This window comes from Peromyscus eremicus, chromosome 17, assembly GCF_949786415.1.
Source record: "Peromyscus eremicus chromosome 17, PerEre_H2_v1, whole genome shotgun sequence".
Lineage (NCBI taxonomy): Eukaryota > Metazoa > Chordata > Mammalia > Rodentia > Cricetidae > Peromyscus > Peromyscus eremicus.
The window spans coordinates 57,797,677-57,814,531 of NC_081433.1; the positions used below are offsets into that span (position 1 = coordinate 57,797,677).

Below are 16,855 nucleotides of genomic sequence, written 5' to 3' on the forward strand. Positions count from 1 at the left end.
ACCACGGAGGCCAGAAGAGGGCATTGGATCCCCTGGAGCTAGAATTACAGTTTTAAACCACCATGTGGGTGCTGAGAACCTAACTCTAGTCTTTGGCAAGAACAGCAAGCACTCTTGACCAGTAAGCTATCTCTCCTGCCTGGATCCCCAGCTTTCCATACCTCCTTTAGTGACTAATGCAAGTGTTACAGCTCTGGAGGGAAAGGTATCCTGACTTGTCCGGAAGCCAGGCTATACCTAGGGCTGTGATATGACAGCTCTGGAGAGAGAGGTATCTTGGCTTGTCGGGAAGTAAGGAAACACCTGAACCTGGGATGCGGTGGGGGATGATCTTCCTGCAGGATATAGCAATCCTGCTCCTCTCCTTAGGAGAAAGCCGTTATAGCTGAGCTTTGCTCTGCCCCCTCCTTAAGGGCGCTTCCCAGCAGAGCTCTGCTTCTTCTCCCTGGCCCAAGATGTTGTCTCTTCAGCTTCACTCTGCTAAACCGGAAACCTCTGCAGAAATGTAGCAATCTCCTCTGGCTCAGGCGAAAAGTTGTTACTTTTTCTGCCCTGCCTTGTTCAACGCCCCTAAGGGAATGCCTCAGCAAGGTTTTATCTGCTCAGTCCCACTCAGGGACGTCTCAGCAAAGTTCTTCTGTTCTGCGCTGGTGAATGAAGATCTTCACCCAATCTGCGCCCAAGACTCTTTTTAGAAAGAGATTTATTTGGGAAGGAGGAGTACACGAGAGTGGCTGCCTCTGCCAGGGAGGGAAAGTCCAGCTCCCAACTGGACAGGCAGAGTGGCTTATACAGGGCTTCTTAGGGGCGGAGTTTCTCCAGAGAGAAGATTTTTCTGCTCAGGGATTGGTTGGTTTTCCTGCTCAGGGATTTGTTGGTTTCATCGGGCAGGGGCAGAGTTGGCTCTGGTTTCAGGGCCAAACTGTGTTTCTTTCACTGGCCCTTACTAGCTTTTTGGCTCTAATTTTAGGGCCAGGGCATATTTCTTTTACTGGCTCTGATTCTAGGGACAAAGTGTGTTTCTTTGGTTCTGGTTTCAGGACCAGGATATATTTCTTAGGTGCTGGGTTCAGGGCTAAAGTGTTTCTTTCACTGGCTCTGGGTTCAGGGTCAGGGTGAGTTTCTTTGGCTGGCCCCTTTTCCCTACAGCTAAGACATTGTAAGAGTGTAATTAACTGTTACCAAGAGAGTGAGTGTCGGAATATGTTGTGTAACTTTTTCTGGGGAGATGTGAACAAATGTCTATTTATCCCAATAGAGCTCCTACAAGAGACAGAATAAACAGCTCTAGCCAAGCCCAGCCTGGTGAGCCAGTGGGTTTACTGTTAGGTCGTTGGGTGGAGGGGAGGAGGAGTCCCAAGACCAGGGAAATGGGGAGAGATTCCAACCTGAAGAATAGGCAGTAGGCAGGGAAACTCAGGCTGTTGATTGACAGGAGTACTTATCTGGAGTCCATTTGACCTGTGAGAGATGGGTCCAAGTCTCATAACTCTTTGAAGCTTACAAGATTTTTAAATTTACAAAATGAGATAAAAATTTTAGATATAGCCGGGCATAAGTAATTGGAAATTTGATATTAGACATATGCCTAAATATAGTAAACCCAAATTGTAGTCATTTATGCACTTCAAAGATATAATTTTATTGAATTGAAATAAAAAGACATCATATTTCTGTAGTTAAAGTTATATGTATGAGAACAGTTGAATTCTCAATTTTCTTCTCTATCTACTTAAAAAGTGTCAGAAATGTGTCTAGGTTTGCATTTCTTTTTTTAGTTCATTGAGAATTTCATATGATGCATTTTGATCACACTCATCCCACAGCTCCTCACAGACTACAGCCCCCTTCCCTTTGTCCTCAGGCTTTTCTCTAAATGCCATTGAATCGGATTTGTGTTACCACCTACTGGAGCACGGTCCACCAACAGGGGCTACACAGACCCATACAGAAAACTCCCTCTCCCTCTCCTAGCAGCAATTATTGCCAATACCTCCTCAGTATGGGTGGGACTTCAGGTTCACCTCCCTTCTTCAGGTCTTGCACATGCTACTGCAACTGCTGTGGCGTTCATACATGCAAATACCCTGTTTTGTCCAGAAAAGACCGCTTCCTTGCAGTTATCCACCACTTCTGGCTCTTACAGTCTTTTTGCCCCCTCTTCTACAATGATACCTGAGCCTTAGGAGAGGGTATAAGATAGGTTTTCATTTAGGGCTGAGAATTCTGCAGAGACCAGTTGTGGGTCTCTGTCAATCATCATCTACTGCAAAAAGAAGCTTCTCTGATGAGGGTTAGTAGAGGCACTAATCTATGGGCTTAATGAAAGAGATTGGTAAGTCATTAGGAGTCAGTTTAATGTTGTCCTCTATGGGGATTCCAAATGAAACATGAACATCTACATATTCAAAGCTTATAATCTACAAATAAGAGAAAACTTGCAGTACTGTCTTTCTGGGTCTAGGCTACCTCACTTGGAATGACGGTTTCCAGCTTCATCCTTTTATGTGTGGCTTTTAGGACTGAATTTTCTAATCAACTGAATAAAATTCCATTATGTAAATACACCACATTTTATTCTCTTTTGATAAGTTAATGAACATCTAGGTGGTTTCCATTTTTCTGGAAACTGGGAATAAGACAGCAATGAACATGGATGAGCAAGTATCACTGCAGAAGGATATAGAGTCCTTGGATAGATGCTCAAGGACTAATATAGAAGGACTATGTGATCAATTTATTTGTAGGTTTACAAGGAATATCTACACTGATTTCCATAGTTGGCTACACCAGTTTGCACTCCCACCAGCTGTGAAAACCTGTTCCTCTTTCCCCACATCCATGCCAACATTTGTTGTCATTTTAAGAACCTTAGCCACTCTGACTGGGGGGAGATGAAATGTCAAAGTAGTTTTAATTTGTATTTTTCTGATGGCTAAGGATATTGAACATTTAAAAAATTTTATCAACCATTTAGTTTCCATATTTTGGGAACTATTTGTTTAGTAAAACTAAACTATTTGTTTAGTCCCATGCCTCATTTTTTTTAAATTGGGTTGCTTTCTTTCCCTGATGTTTATGTATTTACTTGTTAGTTAGTTAGTTAGTTAGTTAGTTAGTTCTTTTCATATTCTAGACAGAAGCCTTCTGTCAGACAGATAGCTGGTCAAGATTTTTTCACATTCTGTAGGCTTCCTTTTTACTCCAATTATGTTGTCCTTTTCTATGCAGAAACTTTTTAGTTTTATGTGTTCCCATTTCTCATTTGTTTGTCTTAATGCTTGTACTATCAGGATCTGTTCAGAAAATCCATTCTAGTGCCTATAAATTCAAGTATATTTCCTACTATTTCTTCTACCAAATTCAGGGTACCAGATCTTATATTAAGGTCCTTGATATATATGGATTTGAGTTTTGTTCAAGGTAAAGTAATAAGAATCAAGTTTTATTCTTCTACATGTAGCTTCCTTGTTTGACCAGCATCATTTGTTAAAGATACTGTCTTTACAACAAGGTTGGCCTCTTAGTCAAAAATCAGGTAGCTGTACAATTGTAGGCTGTAGGCCTACACTACACACACACACACACACACACACACACACACACACACACACACACATTTTTTAGTTATGTTCAGTGTATCTTGCAAATATATCTTCTGGAGAACATATGCATTTTGCAACTAAAGTTATCATTCTCCCATGTAGCAATTCAGGTATGCCTTACAAGTACTCTGGGTGCCTCAGACTTCGTGGAACAACCTGAAGACATTGCCCTTTAGTGTTCCCTGATACTTGTCTGGCTAATATTCTGCTCTGTTATCATTTTTCTCCTGTATAGTAAGTAGTGCCTGGTAAATAGCACTGAAACCCTGAATGTAGAAGTCCTAGGCTCTTACCTAATACAAATGATTTCAGCTTTTAATGATAGCCTAGTGATTTTTGGGTAGCTGCGCAGAGATATGGATAAATTTAACTGTTAATTACCAATTATTTTCTGCTTCACTGTCTCCATAACCTTTGTCTTGTAAAGTTACAGTCATTTTAAAATACAAGCACCCCAAATAAAGAACACTGAGACTGAAACAAATCAAATTAATCTTCCATCTTCTCCTCAGCAGAAAATGTCCTCAAAACAAGAATACACATCTACACAATCAGAACATTTCTCTGAAAAAAAGAGTAAGGAGGAGATGTGGGCCCAGATGAGTGCACACCAGTATGCATGTCTTAACGAAATTCTCAGGAAAGATTTCAAGAAGAAAATGCGTAAAATGTATGAAAAGTCTGAAAGCAACATCTGTTCTAACAGAGTGCCAATTCCCAGTAAGCCCAAAGAGAAAGCATACTTAAAGGTAATTCTGTTCCCTCTGATCTGAAAATTGCATATATTTGAGCTTGTAGGAAAAGATGCGTCTGGACTGCCCATCTCTGAAGTAGGGTAGATATTTTCCAAACAACAGCAAAACCTAAATCATGAAAATAACTTGCATTTCCTCATGCTCCCAGTCCCAGGAATACACTGGCCAGTCATCATCTAAGGTTTAAGCAAAATAAACTAGACTCTAAAGATAACAAACTAAAAAGCAAACATGTTTTTAACACCATAAGGAAAATTCATACAATTATGGTGAAAGTAAATAATAGTAAAAATAAAAGCCCAGGAGTCGTTACAGTTGATATGAAAGGAACCAACATGGCGGCTCTGCAAGTGATACCAGAACGAAGTGTATATAAGGAACTGGGGGTTAGCCAGTAGACACATGGCAAAGTCTAGTGAACCAAAGATGTCTGGGCTTCTAGGATCATGTGACTGGAATGAAAATAGCACCACAGTTTTCCCACTGTTGACTTATCTACTTGAATAGTTGTAGCTAGAGTTTTTCACTCCAGGTCCTGCCAAGCCCCAGCAGTCCCGTAGCCCACTTATAAAATAAACATATAGACGCTTGTATTATTTAGACTGCTCGGCCATTAGCTCAGGCCTACCACTGTCTAGCCCTTACTCTTATCCTCAGCCCATTTTTGTTAATCTATATGTCGCCACGTGTTTCGTGGCTTTACATGCTGCTACCTGGATGGCAGGCTGGCGTCCCTCCCAGACTTCCACGTCCCAGCCTCTCCTCTCTGTTTGTCCTGCCTATCCTATACTGCCTGCCTGGCTACTGGCCAATCAGTGTTTTATTTATTCACAACATACAGGGCATCCCACAGCAAATAGTTGACTACTCAAGTTTGTATCTCCCTTGCTTTTACATTAAATAATCCAGAATTTGTATAAGTTTTCATCTTGAAGGTATAAGTTTATTGTATTTTACAAATATTTACCCTTTAAATCCATATGCACCTTTCATTATGTATACATTGATACTCAGTTGTGCCTTCTAAGTTTTCTGGGTACCTCAGATTTCGAGTAACAAACGAAGACATTGGCTTTTACCATTTCCTGATTCTTGCCTGCCCATCATTCTGCTCTATTACCTGTTTTCTCCATTAAGTAAACAGCATCATGACATTGAAGAGGAACTTCAGTTGGGAAAGTCTCTCCAACAGATTGCATGTAGGCAAGTGTGTGGGGCATTTTCTTGCTTAATGATTGATGTGCAAGGACCCAGTTTAGGATGAAGAGTGCTACCTTTGGGCAGACAGTCTTGGGTCATATCTGAAAACATGCTGAGAAAACCATGAGGAGCAAACCAGTAAGCAGCTAATGGGTCCATGGCTTCTTCTTAAGTTCCTACTTTGAGTTTCTGTCTTGACTTCCTTCACTAGATTGTTACCCAGGGTATAGAAGCCAAATAATTCCTTTCCTTGCATGTTGCTTTTGGTCATGCTTTTTATGACAGAAACAGAAAGAAACATCCATTGAGCCATCACCTCGGCCTCATCTTGCAGCTGTTTTGAGAAAACTGGATATTAAAAGAAGAAACTATTTCACATGCATGTATTTGCTTTGCACACACTATTTCAAAATCAACTCACCAAAAGAGATATGTGGCCCAGAGAAGATACATATAGTTACTTGCACAAACTGAATTAGACATTATGATTCCAGAGGTTTCTTCAACAATCTGGACTTTCAATTACCTATAAGGAATTGAATCCAGTATGCTTTGAGCCATGTCATTGATCAGTACCTGTGCAGAAGGTTTCCCTTCTATATGAGCCACACAAATGCATTGGTTTGCTAAAAATCTAATTTGCGCTTTTTTTCTTTAATTAATATTTTCTGAAATAATAATATAATTATATCATTTACTTCCCTTCATTTTTCTCCCCCAACTCCTCCCATAGACTCCCCTTTGCTCTCAAATTTATGGTCTCTCTTTATGTTTTTACACAAACACACACACACACACACACACATATATACACACAATACACACACACACACACTCTTAAATATATGAATACAACCTGCTCAGTCAATATAATTTTACATGTATGTATACATGTATTTATATAACCTCAGGGCTGAACATTGGTATTAGATGATTCATTGAGGGAGGTACTTCCCTGGAGAGGACCATCTCTCCACTCCTTAGCATTTCCCACTCACCCATAGTTCTTTATATAGAGGTGTGGCCCTGTGACCTTTTGCCCTTCTATGTTAGCTGTCTATTGATATCATTTTTGTTTAGGTCATGTTTAGGCAGCCATGTTGATAAGACTTTATGGGTGTAGCTACTTTGACTTTTCTAGGAGGCACAATCTCACAGCAAATGTCATCTACTCTCCCTCTATAAGTAACTAAACTTAACACTCTGTCATCCACTGTGATAAAAATTTTAGTATTTTCCAGATGGTTTGTATTAATTCATATTAAGAAAGTTTAAATTACATGTTAATTCTTGAATATGGGATTACATACTAGGTATTAGACACTGGTAATTGTAAGAACTTTTGTTTACAGGATAGTGGATGTTGCTCAGTGTTGGAATCCTTTCCTAGCATCAAACAATGGATTTGAATCCAAGCCTAAAAAATTCTTGTACTTCATTTATGCTATAATCATATTTCCATGAAACATATAGTGGTTGTAGTTTGGTACATTACTGTCAAACATATTATATTCCTCTCATGCCTGAAATGTGCACTAACCTGGTCAATTTATCATTCTAAATGCAATCCATATCAATAATATCTGAATTTTCCTTCATAAAGCATTGTATCTTTATTTCTAATATTTTGCCTAACATTTTTCTAGAAATACTTTATAAGGCATAAAATCTTTACACATAAACTATAAACTTAATTTTTAAAAGGACTGAAAAGATAGCTCAGAATTTAAAGCCCTTACTATTCCTTCAAGAAGACCTGAATTTAGTTCCCAGAACTTACATAGTAACATACAACCACCTGTAATTCCAATTCCACAGATCTGATGCCTGATTCAGGCCTCCAAGAGCTTCAGCACACACATGGAGACAGTCAGGCACACGTGTACATAAACAAATTAAAATAAACATAAACTCTTAAAATCTAGTAATTTCCTGTGAAACCTTATCTTAAACAGTCTTTACAATTAAGGTAAATTTTATTCTGAAAAATTTGCACTCTCTCACTTATATAATGTCCTCTAATGATATATGTATGATAAGCTTAAGCCTCCTGACAAGGTGATTGACATTATGAACAATGTGTCCATAATAACCAGCATGTTAGGATAACTTAAAAAGAATTTATTCTCTAGAACTGAAATTTGTAGTCTCATTACCATTCACACTTATGTCAAGGTTATAGAATCAGTTCTACCCCAGTTTCTAATTGTCTTTACTGCCTGTACTGAGAGATAAAATCAACACTTAGCCAGGTATCCCTGCAGAAAGAGCAGCTAAAGGACACACACATGCACACCCTTATATACATATACATATGCATACATAAAAACAGTCAAAATGGAGTTATTTATAACAGGACCACAATGACCCTACTAGACATCAAAGATTAACAATACAAAACCCATTGTTCAAGAATTGTTTTGTAATGTTAAAAATCATCCAAGTCACTATTTTTGGCAAATTTAACAAAATTAAATTTATTTCAGTTAACACTGAGCAAGTTTGTTGGTTCATGGTTTTCTGCTGATGATAGCCTAGTGACTTGAGTAGCCAAACTTATGAAGAAACTGAACTGTTAAAATGTGCTTCCTGCTTTCCCCATCTGCTCCCTACAACCTGTAAGGACAAAGCCATTTTGTGAACAAGCACCCCAAACAACAACAACAAATGTGAGAATGAAGTCAAGCGAACTAATCTCCTTTTTCTCATCAGCAGAAAATGACTGAAGAAAAGAAGAAACATGATGGACAAGATGCACGTGTGCATTCAAGACTTCCTTTGGTCAGGAGGAAGGAGGACGTGAAGGAGCAAGCTGATTGGCACCACACACAACTGAATGAACTCCTCAGAAATGATATAAAGGAATTAATAAAGGAGGAATTGGCTACAGGGCATGCAAAGATGAGGGAACTCCTCAGAAAGGATCTAGAGGAAATTAGGGGAATACTCAAGAAGGAATTAAGACAACTATTTGTGGAGGAGATGGCCCTGCTGCAAGAGCAGGAGCACTGGAATCTGCAGTACCTGAAGGAACTCTTTAGAAGGGAATTAAAAGAGATGGTTCGGCAACAGGTTAAAAATTCCAAAATTATCATTTGTCCTAAAGAAGAGCCACTACCTGGTGCCTCTAAAGGAACTGCAGACTACCAGGTAGGTCTCTCTCACTGGAAAGGACTGTGTTTGATTGACAGGCTTTGAAAGATGCATCTGTTTGCCTGAGTCAGCAGTCCTGCAGATAGTTCCTGTCAGATGCCCAACCTTGATCATATCCTGGCCCCTCATGTTCTTGGTCCCAAGAATCCAGTGGCTGGTAATCTTCCGATGTTCATGTGACTCAACTATGAAAACAATAGATCAGGAAGTGAACGTGCTGTTAACACAAATGGGCACAAGTCTGGTAATAGTACATAAAATAGAGAATAATAACAAGCCAGAGAGTAGTTATGGTTGACAGGGAAAGAACAGACATGCATGTGGTAAGTGTATAAACAAAAGCAGAATTAGAAATTATATAGCAAATGCATACTGAAGTCAAGAAAGGACACTGGTTTCAATATTTCAAAGAAATAAATCACATGACTAGTAAAACCACACTGTATGTTAACAGGTATAGATAGACTATAGAGCTGCATTAGAGAATTCTAAGCTATTTTTCTCTCTTGTTTCAGACTTCTGTGTATATTTGCATATATAATTATAGGTTTATTATACTTTACAAGTGTTTATCTTTTTTAAAAAAAAAATTGGTTTTTCCAGACAGTGTTTCTCTGTTTAGTTCTGGAACCTGTCCTGGATCTCACTCTGTAGACCATGATGGCCTTGAACTCACAGAGATCCACCTGGCTCTGCCTCCCGAGTGCTGGGATTAAAGGTGTGTGCCACCACCACCCGGAAAGTTTATCTTCTTAAATAATTTGCTTTTCCCAAGTTAGGCTGCCTCCTCTTCTAATGAATTGATAGAGTGCTGTGCATTAACCCTTGGGTGGCCTAATTTCAGGCAACATCACTTCTTACCATTCTCTGAAACTTTCCTGCTGTCATTCTGCTCTGTCCTTTGTTGTTTTCTTCAATCCAGTCAATAGCACAGAAACACTGAAGTTGGGAAGTTCTGGGCTCCAGTCATCCCTCAAAGTACCAACTGGTAACTAAGGTCTGTGATTTTAACCTTTCTCTGCTGACAGACAGACAGAACAGGTTCCTGAATCAACCCCAATGCTTAGAAAGAGAACCTCACCTTCCAGAATGGAACCTTTGAAGTTAGAATTTCACTCTAGTACTTATCTCACTGTAACAAGAGGACAGTAGGCTACATTAGAACTAGACGTAGTAGCATGGATAGTCCGTGTACATGCAACGGCATGTTCACAGCGTGGAGTTTGAAATGAATCCTGTTGGCTGTGCCTGCTGCTTGCTGCCCTCTGGACAGAGAGTTCTACTTGTTTGTCTCTCCTCCCTGGCCTTTTAAAAATGCTTTGTACCAATACTGAACTATTTTTGCAAAACACATTTGATCTTTCTTACAGTTTCTATTTCTATTGTTAGTTAATTTAGTTATGTCTCCCGGTGTAACAGGTGTATATGGCTTTATTAATTAATTGTTGTCCCCAAAGCTTTATTATCAACTGCTTCTCCTCTTTCCTAGAAGCAGCCAAATCCATATAATCATGTGTCTCTAGTTATTTGACACACTAAATAGCTCTTCTCTTACTGTCTGTGACCTCAAGTCAGTATAATACATATATGATTTTTCATGTATGATCTTCCCCCTTGAGAGGTTATTTATGAGAAAAAATCCTTAAATCCTACATGGCACTTTAAAAATCATTTTCTTCCATTTATATGTGTAGTTAAGATAGTCATCAGTTTGAGATATAATAATCAATAATTTGAGGAAGAGAATCATTGTTTAATAAACATTCCCAGGGAGCAATACTACAAGTTCTCTGAGGAAACACGTAGGTGAGGTCAAATCTTTAGGTGTGAGAATTGTTTTTACATGTTAAATCTCATCTAAATAAAAAAAAATTCAAAAAATCTCATGTAATTTATGGTTTTGAATATGTGACACACCATTAGTTTATTCCAAACAACATTGACACAAAAATCACGGGTTCATGATTTTTAGTTAATTCTAGGAAAACGTAATTTGTTTTCAGTTCTTAATGAGAGCCTAGTGATTTGAGACAGACTAAACATATATGAAGAAGTTTAACTGTTAAGTATTAAGCATTTTTTCACTTTCTCATGATCTTATACCTTATGACTTGTGAAGATAAAGTAATTTTGAAAACAAGCACCTAAAAATAAAAAAATTAAAAACTTCTTCTAGGAAACCAAGCAAATGAACCTTCTATCTCTCCTCCTGCAGAGAACATCTCTGGAACAAAGAAAAAAGAAAAAACATGGAAGTGACCATGACAGTGCCCCTTCACATTCAGAAAAGCCCTCAGTGCAAACTGAAGAGGAAGTCATTGGTGGGCAGAGTGATTCCCGTCGTATGCCTCTAAAGGAACTCATTAAAGAAGATTTAAAAGAAGCACTTTCTGAAATACTTGAAAAATATAAATGTGATACATGTATGAAGAAAGAACTACCTCATATCCGTAATGGAAGAAAACAACTAAGGGTAATTCCTTCTAATTTTCAAAGCAATGTACGTAGTGTGGGGTGGGGGGAGAGGCATCTGTGAGCCCTTGTCTCCGGGCTGTACAGAGCATCTCGACAACAGGACTTCAGCCTTGCACATGCCCTACACTTCTCCATTCCCAGGACACTTCCCACCCACCTTGAGCTTATGTGAAAAATTTAGATTACAACAAATATGACTTTAAAATAAATGATGAGACTTCTTATATAATAATAATATAGAAAAATGATAAAGACCTCATGGGGTTTCCAGTTGAATGAAAAGAACTAATATGCTTTCTCTGCAAATAACATCATAAGCCAAATGTAATGACCTGGAAATTTAATCTTAGACATGTGCCTAAGTCTAGTACATTAAAGAGCCATGGTCTCAGTAATTCAAAGATAGGAATCATGGGACTTTAAAAACAGCATGTGATTCTAATGGAAAGCTCTATATCACTGGACAACTGGATCTCCTGGCTTTTCTGTCTTTGATACTCTTATTTAAGTATTTCAGAATTCTGTATAAGCTAACATTTTTAAGTCTAAATTATATTTATGGATGTTTATCTTCTTGAATCCATAAGCTTTTTCACAGGCCACATCCTCCTTGGCTGTCCATGCAGTTCTGTCTCCCAAGGCCTCTGTGTGCCTAAATTTCATATTACAAACTGAAAATATCCTTCTCCATTCCCTGGGTCTTGGCTGACCATTGCTCTTTCTGCTGTTGTCTCCATTCTAGTAAATAGCAGCTGGTGAATCGTATTGAAATACTCAAGTAGAGGAGACCTGGACTCCAGCCCTCCTTCAAAGTCCCAACCAGTCACCAAGCTCTGTCTTTCACATGTGTCTCTTTCTGCAGAGAACAGCTTCATTTAATGATGTTAGGATTCATGTAATAGCATTTTATTTATTTTAATATACTGAGGAAAAATAGATAAAGATCATTGAATATCTTGTTCATTATCTCATATGAACCATGTTAAAACGTGAGTCAGTGCAGATAGTCTGCATGTATGCAGGGTACTCTCACAGGGTATAATCTGAAGTACAATTTAAACTTTGTTGTACCTGCCAGCTGATGTACCTTCAGCAAGATGGCTGTATTTGTTTATCTTCCCTATGATTTGTTTATGATATGTTAATATACAATATACTTTATACCATATAACTATAAACTACACAGTATATAATGTAAAGTAAAATTTAGCAGTTTGTTTTTCTTTTTGATGGTGTTCAGTGATTTTGGTTAATGGTAACTTAGGCTTGCCAACAAGCTGTTTACTGAAAAACAGAAAAAGGCCTCAAATGTACTGTTGGGGCTTAACCTTTCTAGGTAGTGTACGATAATATCTCTTACGAAAGTCATCCGTTGTGATGTTAAAAGTCATGTAATCATTTGTTAGAAGATTTAACAAGTAAAGTGTGGTTATTGTAATCAACACTGTAATCAATACTAAGTTAAGTATGTTGGGTCATGTTTTTCTCCTACTCTAGATGAGAATAAATTGGTTTCACTTCTTATCAATAGCAAGTGATGGTGTAAATAGAAGAGCATTTATGAAAATATTTAACTAATAAATATTAATTAGTTGCTCCTTTTTCTTTGTCCATACACTGTAATATGTAAGGACAGAGTCATTTTGAAAACATTCTACCTTCTCATCTTCAGAAAATATCTACAAAACAAGAGCTAAGGAAGAAATATGACAGTGAGTCCTTATATTCAGAGAAGCCTGCTACCAAGACAGTGAAGGAAATGGAGCATGAGCACAGTGAATTGCAGCACGTGCATCTTAAGGAACTCATTAAAAAAGATTTAAAGGTGAAAATTTGTGATGTGCTTGGAAAATACAAAAATGTTTGCCCCGAGAAAGAAGGACTACCTCGTGTCTCTAAGGGGAAAACAAGATTAAAGGTAATTCTAATTTGAAAAGCAGTATATTTCATTTGAGGGCAAAGATGCATCTGCAAGCCCATGTCCACAGTGCTGCAGTCCAGAGAGCAGAACCCCAGCTTTGTACAGGTCCCCCAACTCTTTCACACCCTCGGGCCCAGATGCATCCTTCTACCTGATCTTTAAAGGTTTAAGTGAAAACAAATTAGACTGTGACTACAACAGACATTAACAAGCTTTTATACAAATGAGAATTCTTATAAAATAAACAATAATAATAATAATGGGGGTGATGATAAAAGACTTCTAGAGTAGTTACAGTTGAGATGAAAGGAACTAACATGTTTGATATGCAAATGAATATATTATAAATCAAAACATAATTAACTAGAAATGCAATATTAGACATGTGCCTAACTGTAGTAAACCAAAAGGACAGAGCTTCCCATGATTCAAAGAAAAGAATCATGTCACTATAAAACAGCATGTGGTTCTACTGGAAAGCCCTACATCACTGGATAACTGGATCCCCTGGCTCTTCTTTGTCTGGTGTTTGAAATTAAATATTTTAGAATTCTGTGTAGATTTACATTTTTTTACATATTAAACAGCATTAAAGTTTTATTTCAGTCTATGATTTGTTTAAGCTGATCACATTTATCCATTTCATCCCCAAAAGAAACAAAATGCTTCTAGCGGTGTAACACTTCACATCACCCATCCAGATAGCATCCACTACAGCCTGTAGAAAACTTGAATGTAATTTGATCTCAAACTGGGTTTTATCCTCTGGACCAAAAGCTTTCAAAATTGCCTCTTAGAAATCCATCACCAGTCAGTCAGCAGGGTAGACCACTGAGCTAACTCCTGATATCTGAGTTCCCACTGGAAATAATTTATCCTAAGTGAATTCCTAGGCCCCTAGGGTGGGGAAGACTCATGGGAGCCTCCCTCCCACAGAATGTCACCTAGAACAGCCTTTTGTTAAATCTATAGACGTCTATCTTCTTTCACTATGGTAAGTCAAGCCTGAGAGCAAAGGGCACAAAGCCAAGCTCACTGCACGTCTCAGAGTAGAAGATTAACACAGGAGGTCCAATGAGGCATCAGCTAGATAAAACTAAAGAGGATGACACAATCAGGTTAGTCTGTATGTCTAGCTGCTTGCTTTTTCACACGGTAGTTGCAGTATTCATTCACATAAAGTGTGCTGCAGCCTAGCCTATTGCCTGTAAGACGAATTGCTGAACAGTCTTATTAATAAAAAAAACCCTGAAGCCAGATATTGGGGTAAAAACTGAGAGATCAGGGAAGCAGAAAGAAGCCAGCCATGTTCTTACCACTAGAAATCCTCAGCCAAAAATAGAGAGACCTATTTCCTGTACTCATGCCTATATGCCTTTCTGTCCCTGCCCTCTTACTTCCTCTCTCCACCCAGTTACATCATTTTCTGTCTGTCTGTACAGACCTCCAGACCTCCATGGTTAGTACTGGGATTAAAGGCATGTGCCACCACACCTGGCTCTGTTCCCAGTGTGGCCTTGAACTCACAGAGATCCAGATAGATATCTGCCTCCCAAATGCTAGGATTAAAGGTATATGCTACCATTGCATGACCTCTGTGTTTACTATAGTGGCTGGCTTTTCCCTCTGATCTTCAGATAAGTTTTATTGGGGTGCACAAATAAAATATCACCACATTTCCCCTTTTTTGTCTAAAATAAAAAAGTTATAACTAATATCAGAAAAACTATATACAATAAGTACAATAACTATATACAGTATACACAGGCAATAAATACATCAACAATGTCTAGTCCATTTGCATTTGACAAATTCAGCAAAAATATTCCATTATCTATCCTATTTTGGTGAGTCCAAAATGTACTTAATTCACTTTCTATCCTAACTTGTATTACCAACCAAAAACTATCTTTTGATGTCTTTCAAACTTATACACTTTACACCTGTTTAGTGAGCTTCTTTTCTGAAATTGTTACCAAGGAAAACGATAACTATCTAATCTTCAACTCCCTCAGAGACCCAAGAAGGAAATAATATTACCTAGTACAACAGGAAGTGTAAACAAGCAACTTCCCAAAAATTTGTGAGTTATGACAGAAACAGCAAGCTGCCTAGACAGTCACTCGAGGTTTCTCTGCAACGTTGGGGCATCCATTCTTCAACCTACAGGCTTAGCATATCTGACAGACTCATCTGTGAAGCAGGATTTTCTAAAGAGCCTTCCTACCTTGTCTTGGCAAGATTTGGCAGTCCTTCCTTTTGTGTCCTGCTTGTCCATTTTGGACAGCATACTGTCAGCAGTCAATTTGACGGCACTTTCTTGCCCAGTGGCTAACTTTTGCCACAATGAAAGTAAACATATGGAGTTTCTTCAATGCCCATCATCTTCTCTGAAGTAAATTGGTGCTGCGAGGAGCAGACATGTCTCATAGTCATAAAAAAAGAATCTATGTTATTAAAACATCTTAAATGCCATAGTCTGCAGATCTCTGAAGTGTTTGAAGATGACCTGTCTATATAAAATATATCTCTGCTTGATCTTGGAAACATACCTACCTAATATGTTTGATTATAATGACTAATTACTAACTTACATTTCTTTAGATCCTAATTAGTTGGTAATAATAACTTTCAAGGACTAGCAAATTGCACTATATTGTTAAATGAACTGTATAGGTACAATACCTTGAACAAGATTAGAAATACGTGTACAGTATTTTCTAATAAAGTCAATCTCAAATTTGTATCAACATACAAAATTTGTATACAATATACAAAAATCCAGTCCAATGTAAAATATTTAAAACTAGTAGTTGCCTTTTAAAAGTAAATTCAATAATCTACCGTTTTATCTTTTCATATCCATATTCTCTCTTTTTTTCTTTTCAGATTAGATTTAATAATCTACCCTTTTTATCATTTCTATATCTTTTTTCAGAGTAAGATTCAATAATCTATCTCTTATCTATATCCTCTTTTTTTTCAAACAAGAACCCTGAATATAATTTCCTTTGTTTAATGTTTTTCCTGACCATTAATAATTAACAACTTGTAACTAACCATCCTAAATAATGACTACTATACAAAACCCATTGAAAGACCAAAACCCACCCACCCTACCTCCTGGGAATGTGGATGTCATGTTCTTAAAATTACTTCCTGCTGTCTGGGGGCAAAAGCATGTTTAGGGGATCCTGAAAACAAAAATTTTTTGGGTTAATTGTCAAGTCCTGGGAGAGGTAGCTGTATCATTTGTTGTCCAGTCTCTACATAATGCAAAAGTACAGGGCTTATCTCAAGTCCTTGCTCGAGTAATCTGTGAGGCTGGATCATCTCAGTTAGCCATCTCAAAATTGTCCTGAGCAGTTTGTAGTAGAAAGCCAATCTTTGGGTGGTGTTTATCGTCGTCGTCGTCCTGATGGAATCATCATTGTGGAGCCCCATCATCTTTTTGGAGACTTCAAATTTGCTGTTAGGCATGGTCATGATTCCCTGCAGAAAACTGATAGAGACTCAAACGCAAAAACATGCAGAAGCAGCTAGATGAAGCTTTTTTTTCTGGAGTAAGTTAGTACTCTATATGACCATTAATATTATGACAAAAGTTTAAAAGTATGCATGTAAATCTTATAAATTTTGATATAAAATCCATACCTTGAAAAAAGTTTTGAAGAATCAAAATAGAACCAAAGAATTATGAGATTAGTGGCAATAGAATAGTCCCTTAATTTTGGTTTCTTCTGTCC

General features: G+C 37.9%; 1 protein-coding gene across 3 annotated transcripts in view; it reads left to right on the top strand.

The window, feature by feature from the left end:
* Positions 1 to 4,106: 4,106 nt before the first annotated feature.
* LOC131894067 (uncharacterized protein PF3D7_1120000-like) overlaps positions 4,107 to 16,855 on the top strand; it is a 33,770-nt gene continuing 21,021 nt past the window's right edge. For 2 of the 3 annotated variants that reach the window (XM_059244210.1, XM_059244214.1), the window contains exons 1-4: positions 4,107 to 4,354; positions 8,273 to 8,710; positions 10,929 to 11,186; positions 12,861 to 13,106. In XM_059244210.1, the coding sequence (XP_059100193.1) occupies positions 4,124 to 4,354; positions 8,273 to 8,710; positions 10,929 to 11,186; positions 12,861 to 13,106 (1,173 nt within the window). In that variant the 5' untranslated portion in view covers positions 4,107 to 4,123. The remainder of the gene's footprint in view (positions 4,355 to 8,272; positions 8,711 to 10,928; positions 11,187 to 12,860; positions 13,107 to 16,855) is intronic. The other variant, XM_059244211.1, reaches the window with a different exon arrangement.